This window comes from Thunnus maccoyii, chromosome 2 (assembly GCF_910596095.1).
Source record: "Thunnus maccoyii chromosome 2, fThuMac1.1, whole genome shotgun sequence".
Classification (NCBI taxonomy): Eukaryota; Metazoa; Chordata; class Actinopteri; order Scombriformes; family Scombridae; genus Thunnus; species Thunnus maccoyii.
In genome coordinates, this window is record NC_056534.1 from 32,199,906 (window position 1) to 32,208,912 (window position 9,007).

General features: G+C 41.2%; 1 protein-coding gene across 1 annotated transcript; it reads left to right on the forward strand.

Moving 5' to 3' along the window:
* Positions 1 to 908: 908 nt before the first annotated feature.
* On the forward strand, positions 909 to 7,878 carry LOC121880737 (phospholipid phosphatase 3-like). Its single transcript, XM_042388227.1, has 7 exons — positions 909 to 1,087; positions 1,219 to 1,435; positions 3,955 to 4,112; positions 4,542 to 4,828; positions 4,916 to 4,973; positions 6,442 to 6,618; positions 6,717 to 7,878. The coding sequence occupies exons 2-7, from the start codon at positions 1,228 to 1,230 to the stop codon at positions 6,813 to 6,815; spliced, it is 987 nt and encodes a 328-aa protein (XP_042244161.1). The 5' UTR covers positions 909 to 1,087; positions 1,219 to 1,227; the 3' UTR covers positions 6,816 to 7,878.
* Positions 7,879 to 9,007: the final 1,129 nt, after the last annotated feature.

The window sequence follows — 9,007 nt, forward strand, 5'->3', positions numbered from 1 at the left end:
TATCATTTATCTTTCATGGAAGTGGTATTTTTTCTCTTTACCTTCTTTTTTTTGACTGTTACGCACGACAACACCAAGGCAAATTCCTTGTATGTGTAAACCTACTTGGCAATAAACCTGTTTCTGATTCTGATTTGCATCCTTTGTGCTAAGCTAAGCTAACAGACTGCTTGCTGTATAGCCTCATATTTATCGTACAGACATGAGAGTGGTATTGATCTCCTCATTTACTCTTGCAAGAAAGTGAATAAGCCTATTTCCAAAAACTATTCCTTGAATGGTTAATAAATTATTTACTAAGGCTTTATGGGGCAGTTAAAAGCCATTAATAAGAACAAGGTGGGAATTGGTTGTAAAAAAATCCCTTTTACCCTCTCTTATTTAATAACAACTTATTTAGCATCTATTACCAACATTTATAACTTCAGAAAGCACTGGCCAAATGGGTTTTTCACAACCTGGCAACCTTAAATTTGTTTTTGTAAATGCTTATAACAGATCTATATTGGTAATTTTTAGCAACCAGTAATAAGCTGATATAAAGGGTGCCTTACGGAATTAGAAAGTAGTACCACAACCAGATGGGTTGTGCAAATTGTTTAGCAGCTGATCCAAAGACAGCAAGGGTGGAAGTTAAAAAGGTCGGTATGTAGATTTACAGATAAAGCCTATGGAAACTAATCAGACGCTGGTTCATACATGCTTCACTGTGTGCAGTGAATCACAGTGACTGGAAATGCCTCCCGATTGGCATCCATCCTCACTATGACACATGGCTGATGATGCAATTGATAGCCTACACCTTGATCAAATAATTTGATAGGCGGAGGGAGAGAGAGAGAGAGAGAGAGAGAGAGAGAGAGAGAGAGAGAGAGAGAGAGAGAGAGATCTTATCCCTAATTGTCAGTTTCGCAACCAGTCTGGAGCTTTCCGCTTCACCGTGGCGCATTTCTTCAAGGTGACGGAACCTCTGCCACCTGTCAGGACAAGTCCTGCAGACAGTGTGATGACACTTAATATGCGTGAAAAAGACACCTCACTTTGACCGTGAGCAACGCGTGCAGCGGGGAGCACATTAAATACTGTGGTAACTTGTGAATGTTCCTCCAGTCTCTCCACAGCTTTGCACATGAGTAGAACTACTCCACGACTCAACTACTTGGGCGCTTCAAAGTTTCTGATGCCAACAAGTTCTTTTCTCCGATCTTCCACCCGCAGACAAACGTCATGTTGGATAAATTTGGACCGCAGACCGCCGGTGTGGTTGTCTCCAGCGCGGACCTCCAGCTCAAACTGACGGACAACAAGAGCAGCCTGGCCGCAGCAGGGATGGGGATGGAGAACGGCACTGGAAAGAAACTCATAGAGATAACTGGACCGGCTTTATCCAAAAGAAAGCTTCTGGTCGGTTTAGACCTGCTGTGCCTCTTCCTCGGTAAATATCCAAATCAAAAATACTTACTACTGTTATTTCAGCTGTTTAATGCATTGTTGTGTAGAGAGTAATCATACTTTACTGAAGCGTGGAGTGGACTTCAAGCACCTGTAAAATATCCAACAAAGTAATCCTGCAATAAATTCACAGGCTGACAGTGAAGTTTACATTTTTAGTGTGGATTAAAGGTGTCAAATTTGAGGTCTTGTGGTGTTTTAGAATATGTTTGCACTGGAATTCATTATAGTGTAAGGTAAAGCTGAAGGGTAACTGACGCTTACTCAGCCCTGAAAAGTAACTCTGACACTTTTTGCACTCAAATGAAGAATCAATTAATTGATTAGTCGATTGACAGATATTAAATATAGATATTGGGTATTTTTTTAAAAGCAAAAATACTAATTATTCTCTAGTTCCAACTTCTCAATTGTAAGGATTTGCTGCTTTTCTTTGTCTAACGTGATAGTAAAGTGAGGGGCATTTCTCACTGTTGTTTTACATTTTATGGGTCAAACAATCAATCGATTAATTGAAAAAAATCATTGGCAGATTAACTGACAATGATCGTTAATTGCAGCCCTTTATTTTTTCAAATAATACCAGTTTAACTAGATAACAGGTGAGATCCTCTACAAACATGTTCCTTCCTATTCAGGGTCTCTCTGGTGAGGGTTAACTTCTTGCACGTTGAGCTCTGTTCTGCTTTGTTTCCATTCCTTTTTATTTAGTCAACACAGACAGTCAGGAGATACATTCAGGATGATGATCAGACATGTGGGCCTGCAAAATATGAGCAGCAAATTACAGTAACATCAGAAAAAAGAAAGAAAAAAAAAGGAAAAAAGAAAGTTTTTCAAGTTTTTTCTCTCTCTCTCTCTCTCCATCTGCATGTATCTCTGGCTCTCTTTCTCCACTCATGCGCGCTCTCGAGCTCTCCGTGCCAGCTGGTTCGTGCATTGCCCAGGGAATTCTACAGTTTCCATGACAACCTCCGGTTCTCAGGGTAGAGCCAGGCCGGGGGGAATTGTATTTGGTATAAATAAATAAATGCACGATCCATGAGTACTGTGTGTGTATGTGTGTGTGTTTGTTTGTGTGTGTAATGGTTGACCCTCCCTCCCATGGTCCTCATATGTGACAGGAGGGGGGTTATGTAATGCTGGCTAATTGGAAAAAGCTGGATGGAGAGGTAGTCTACATTAACAACTGATTGGACATGTGCAGAGGGAAGGGAGCCCTTCAAGAAGTCTCTCTCTTCACTGTGTGTGTGCAGGCATGCAAGACACGCACGCACACACATACACACAGAGTGGGAGAGAGAGAGAGAGGGAGAGAGACAAACAGAGACAGTGTGAGGCTGGTTCTGGCTCTGGTCCGCTGCGGCATTCGCTCTTTGTTTTGCAGGGAAGAGTTGAACTGAAGTCACAAACAACCCCCCTTTCTCTCCTCATCAACAGAAATGCAACCACACACACGGGCACACACATGCGCACTTCAAACTGGGTCTCTGTTGAGCTTTACTCTTCTATTTCCAGTCTCAATGGATTCAGCCTGTATTCAGCCAGGAAATGGGAGCTGCTGTTGCTTCTATGGGTTTCTTTGGTCCCTGTGGAGCAGTGCTGTGACCCTCACATTCCTAGCAGTTGTCTAACCAGTTAGGTTCTCCAGAGAAAAAGTCAGGGTTCCCACATTTATTTTTCTGTAAAACTACTCTTCGTTTGACCTTTCCTCCAGTTCCCCATGTCAAATTCCCTGTCAGTTTTCCCATCTGTTCCCTCCTGCTTTCCTTTTAAGTTTAGACCTCATTACTTTCATCTGTGTTTAAGGGGGTACTCTGTGTCTCTTGGTGTGTGACAGGAATGAAGAGTCAAGGGTCTGAGTATTTTTGCTAGTTTTTGGCAGTATTCTAGTTTTTGATTTGTTTTTTTACAATTTTTTTTAATGTTATTCTTTCTTTTTGCATTTTGCATTTACCAAATATAAGATAAAAGGTAACCAAAAATGATAGAAAGTATGTCCACATTTTTTGTTTTCCAATGACAACTTCTTTAGGGGAAGAAAATAAGATATTTGATCAAATACTGCCCTATTACCATTACTTACCCACTGACCGACCAACATTGCCATCCCTAGCTACGCTGCTAGTGTGGCTAAAAAGCATTTTGTAGAAAAACGTGTTTAGTTTCCTTGAAGTATTTGTAAAAGTTTGGTTTTGGTACAGAACCACAGGTAATACCTGGCCCTTGTTGTGATCCGCAGCCCTTGTCTGCACACACAGATAACACCAAACATCACATGGCTACAAAATGGGAAAGCAGACAAGCATATCTTAGGTTGTAGTTTCCTCTCCAGCTCTTCTTCATCGCCCTTTCTCAACCTCCTGTTTTACTCCTCTTTTTTCCTCCCACACATCATCTCTAGAGGAATACCATACTCCCAGTGGGGATTATTGCGATATCAAATCATCAATTCTCTTTTGGTCTAATTCCATTCATCTCCCTCCTCCTCCTCCCCTGCAGCTTCCATCCCTTTCTTTGCATGTGAGCTGAAGACAGTGAGTCCATACAGAAGGGGCTTCATGTGCGGGGACCCCAGTATCACCTACCCCTACCTGCCCAGTGAGGCCATACCGGATGAACTGCTCATCGCTGGTGGCATCATCATCACCGGCCTTACAGTGAGTGCTAATCAACGCTGTCATAGCAGTCAGTCAGTTCACATTCATTTTTTTCAAATCCTACATTGAGTCTGTATTAACATTTTCTGTAATCTGCTGGTTTGGCAATCTCAGCGTCAAGGAAGGCCAAAATTGCTCTTTCCAAAATAGTGAAAGTCAGCAGTAAAATTCTAGGTGTCCAGCAAAGTAACGTCACTGACCTGTACAACAGACAGGTAGTGCAGAAGGTTAAATCCATCCTATCAGTCAGTGCCCACCCCCTTCACTCTCAGTTTCAGATCCTACCCTCTGGCTACCCCCTCCGCCCCTGATTTTATCTTCTTGTATCTATGTCTTACTGCAACACCAATTGCCCTCCGGGGACAAATATAGTTGAAAGTCGTAGTGACTGCAGCTTGTAATGGCTTGAATATGTGTGTCCACTTCCAGATCGCCCTCGGGGAGTGTTACCGGGTGCGTTACCGTGCTGTAAGCTCCAAGGCCTTTGTCAGGAACCTGTATGTGTCCTGTCTGTACAAGGAGCTGGGCTGCTTCCTGTTCGGCTGCTGTGTCGGCCAATCACTGACCAACATGGCCAAGCTGAGCGTCGGCCGGCTGCGGCCACACTTCCTATCTGTGTGTGGTGTCACCTACGCGTCGCTCAACTGCACACCGGGGACCTACGTTGCAACAGTGAGCTGCCACCAGCGCGACCACCGGTTAGAGGAGGAGGCCAGGTGTGTATGCGTGTCTGTGTGTTTATGTATTCATGCCGTGTATTGTGATTTTGTTCTGTTATTCTAAATACATCTCCAATTTTTTAGGAAGTCCTTCTTCTCTGGTCACGCGTCCTTCGCGATGTACACAATGCTCTATTTAGCTGTGAGTATATTACCATTACCTCTATGTATGGATGTACTGTATCTATCTATCTATCTGTCTGTGTATCTATCCAACAAACACTGGCAAACACCAGTTACTGCCTCTCCAATTTCCAATTAACCCCTCTCTGTAAAGTACAGAGAGAGAATTAACGGAACAGGGACCCATCATCAGCCCAGTAAGCAGCAAAAAGTGAGAGAATGAAAGGAGAGGGGGAGAAAGAAAAGGAGTGAAAGGAGAAATGGGACACACAGAGACAGCTTTGTTCTGCTGTGGGAGGAGTGTGACCTTGCGTCGCTGCCTCACTGCTCTCCTCTATTGTTGACTGTGTGTGTGTAAGCTCCTGCATTTCTATGTGTTTATCAAAGCCTATGTGTGTGTACATGCAGCATATGTACAGTATACGTATGTGTGCCTGTGTGTAATTTTGGTTTGCTTGTTCATTATTATTTCTCTCAAATGTTGCCATGTTCAGTGTTACTAAAGAGGGAAGATGTAAAACAACAAATCAGTGTAATGAGTACTGCATATTTGAGATACTGGATCTTATGAATTTGGAGTGAAATAGTGTCTATATTTGAATTTTATTGCTTTTATAATATAATGTTTTAATACTTTTTAATACATCTAGTCTACTAGCCGGTACTCTAATACTGGCTGAACTGACTGCAGTTAATTTATCAGTGAGAACCGTATTTAATAAAAAAGAGAGACTGAGCAACTGATTGTGAGTATGAGATTATTCAATTAAACAGGCAAGTAATATTAAGTTTGCACCAGTAGGAAATTAAAACAAATCTAACCCTAAAAACAAGATGTCTTACTTAAAGGACCAGTGTGTAGAATTTAGTGGCATCTAGTGGTGAGGTTGCAGATTGCAACCAATTGAATACGCCTCACTTTCCCCTTCCAAACATTAAGGAGAACCTACGGTGGCCGCAAAACTTGCAAAAAACGTGAAAGGCCCTCTCTAGAGCCAGTGTTTGGTTTGTCTGTTCTGGGCTACTGTAGCATATTTCAGATTCGGGCTTGAACATGTACAGATGTATTTGAGAAGTTTACATTTCAAATAAAGAACAAGAAAAAGGAGCAAAATCTGACCACTACTGTTTATTTATGTGGCCTCTGGAGCTGGCCAATCAGAACAGAATGGGCTCCTTGGGAGGGGGGCTTTAAAGAGACACTAGCTAAAACGGCCTTAGAGGCTCAGAGGCTGAACTGAGGGGCTGCATAAAGGGCCAGTGTAAGATAAATAAGGAGTTTTTTGAACATGTACGCATATCAAAGATATTCCAGTAGAGCCCCAGATTAAAAATATAGACCTGGAAATGTGCATGATATGTTCCCTTTAAATGTTTCAAATGACCATTCTATGAATTGGGTTGAATGCAAATATCCCAGTCATGATTTCACTGATGCTGACCCTTTTGATCTATTAACTAATGCCATGTTTGTCTCTGTCATGTAGTTTTACTTGCAGGCGCGGTTGACATGGCGTGGGGCTCGGCTGCTGAGGCCTGCGATCCAGTTCTTCCTGGTTCTGCTGGCAGTCTACACAGGTCTGACCCGCATCTCAGACTACAGGCACCACCCGTCCGACGTGCTAACTGGTTACATACAGGGAGCCTTCACTGCTTACTGGGTGGTCAGTATACCTTGCTTTCTCCTTTTTGTGCATGAGTGCATGTCCACATCTCTGTTTAAGTCTTAAGGTGGGCGTTTGTTTGTCTCTATGTCCCTCAGGCCTTCCACATCTCGTCCATGTTTAAAAGCTCCAGCTCAGATCTGTCTCCTACTCCAACTTTGGACAGCCCCTTGTCACCCAATCATACTGTCTGTTAAATGTCATATCCACCAACCCCTGCCAGCATGGACCAACATCCACCTGCCTGTAGTCTTGCATGGATAGACAAGAGATTTGAACAATGTGAGACCATTTCCTGTGAAGTCAAACCACATACCTCAGTATTTGGACAGAGTCTGAGAGAGCGAGGGGGACAGTAGAGATTGTGTGATACTGAATGTGGCCCAAAAGAGAAAACAAATGAACCGAGAGAAAGGAAGACTGAGGGAACTGAAAGTGATACGGGCTCGGCTTGAGTGTTGTGTAAGCAGCTTGTGCACTCGACCCTTTGACCCTCGCTTGTGATACTTACCTGTGAGATGAGACGACTGAATTGTGACCACACAGAAACCACTACCACTATAAATGTCACCTGTAAATATATACAGATTTTTATACAACTCAAATGATACTGTAAAAGCACTTTTTGATTTCCATTTTAGTATTATTAATTACCACTTTGTAATGATTTGTAGGATGTAATCTATTTTATACAAATGTGCTGTAGCTGTTTTTTTTTTTTTTTACATAAAACAAGTGAATGTAATGGTGTTGAAGGAAAGTGTGTACCAGTAGATGTGTTTGGGTGTGTCCGTCCGTCTGTGTGCAGTGTGTCAGATATGTAGTTTATTGATCAGAGAATGACTATGAGAATGTCCATACAGTAGATATAATCCATGTTAGAAGAGATGCTACTAGTTTTTTATAATGCTATGTATGTTGCTAGGCTACTTACCAGTCCAAGAGCACACAGATCATTAAAGAAAAAGGTTTAAGTAGAGTTTGTCACAGTTTTTCTAAAATTCTAACACTCATTCTCATTTTGAGAATAAAAATTTTGGATGTTATTGCTTTTAAAAGATTAATACTGTACATCCTGTATGAGTTTGATAGTTTAATAGTTTAATAGATTGCTTTTGGCCACTTTTGGGGGTTGCCCAACAAGCTTTTATTGACATTACCACCATATTAACTTCAAGTCCAATGTTCACTCTCCTTTCAGCTCTGTTTTGTTCACCCTCATCTCCTGAGAAAAAAATATTTGGCTGTTTAGCTGCTAAATGCTCCGCTTTGTTCACCAGCTAACTTTGTCTGTCTGCTGTTTGGTGCTGGGCGGGTAGCGTACTGTGAGTTTTTTTTTTTGCTGTAAACAGCTTCCTGCTGTAGCTGGAAACAAAGTGGTTGATGAGAATGGTGAGACAAAACCAAAACAGTATAGCTGCAGGCTGTGAAACCAAAAACAATTAGCTGAAAGGTGTTAAAACGCTCTGTAGACGTGATGGGAAATGCAGAGTCGGCTGATAAACTGCTGTTGGTTTGTTACTATGAGCAACCACTTGCAAAACTAGGTCACTTGACCTACTGTCATATTGATTAGGGCAGCTTTAAGTAAATAGCTCAAGGCAAAGCAGCTTTGGTCATATTTATTACGGGTAATTCAAATTTTTCATTTTTGTCTACACAACTGCAGTTAATTCCTAATGATTTACTAAAATTAAGTTTAATAATTCAAGAAATACGTGGACTTCTTTCTCTTTCTGTCCTGTGTTTACTGCTGAACTGAACTGAACTTTCTGCTCTTTTGAATGTGTACATTCTTTGTTTTCTAAGTTGGGTTTTTTTGTATTAGTTATCATTACAAAGACCATATCCTCAATTCATCTAAAGTGAAATATGCTTTTCCTCCGTCCCCAGTGGTGAAGTGCTCACAGTAGAATAATACTTTTGTCTTGCACTCATAATTATACTGAAGTTAAAGTAGAGAAGTACTATCAGCAACATGTAGTCAAAGTATCAAAAGTAGAAGTACTCATTATGCAGCTTATGGCCCCTGTATGAGTTATATTGTTGTGCATAATATCATTGTATTACCAATACTGATGCATAAATGTGTAAGAAACATGTTAATGTTGTAGCCGGTTGAGGCATTTTTGTTACTTTATGTACTGTTAGTCTGTAACAATGCTTTTTTATAAACTGATCATGTTTTAATGTAAAAGGTAATCTTAAAGTATTTAGTGGATATATTTCCCTCTGAAATGTAGCAGACTAGACAAATAAAGATGCTGAAAATGGAAATTCCCTTTGTGTGAGTAGTTAAATTGCACTGCTGTCTGTAAAATCAGTCTGGCTCCTGTCTAATTCAGTTTTTCTTTTCATTATACACCTCATCAGTCTCTCTACATCCTCT

Coding starts and splice junctions, on each gene's coding strand:
- LOC121880737 (XM_042388227.1), top strand. CDS start 1,228: ATGTTGGATAAATTTGGACCGCAGACCGCCGGTGTGGTTGTCTCCAGC. Junction 1,436..3,954: donor CCTGCTGTGCCTCTTCCTCG/GTAAATATCCAA, acceptor CCTCCCCTGCAG/CTTCCATCCCTTTCTTTGCA. Junction 6,619..6,716: donor CCTTCACTGCTTACTGGGTG/GTCAGTATACCT, acceptor TATGTCCCTCAG/GCCTTCCACATCTCGTCCAT.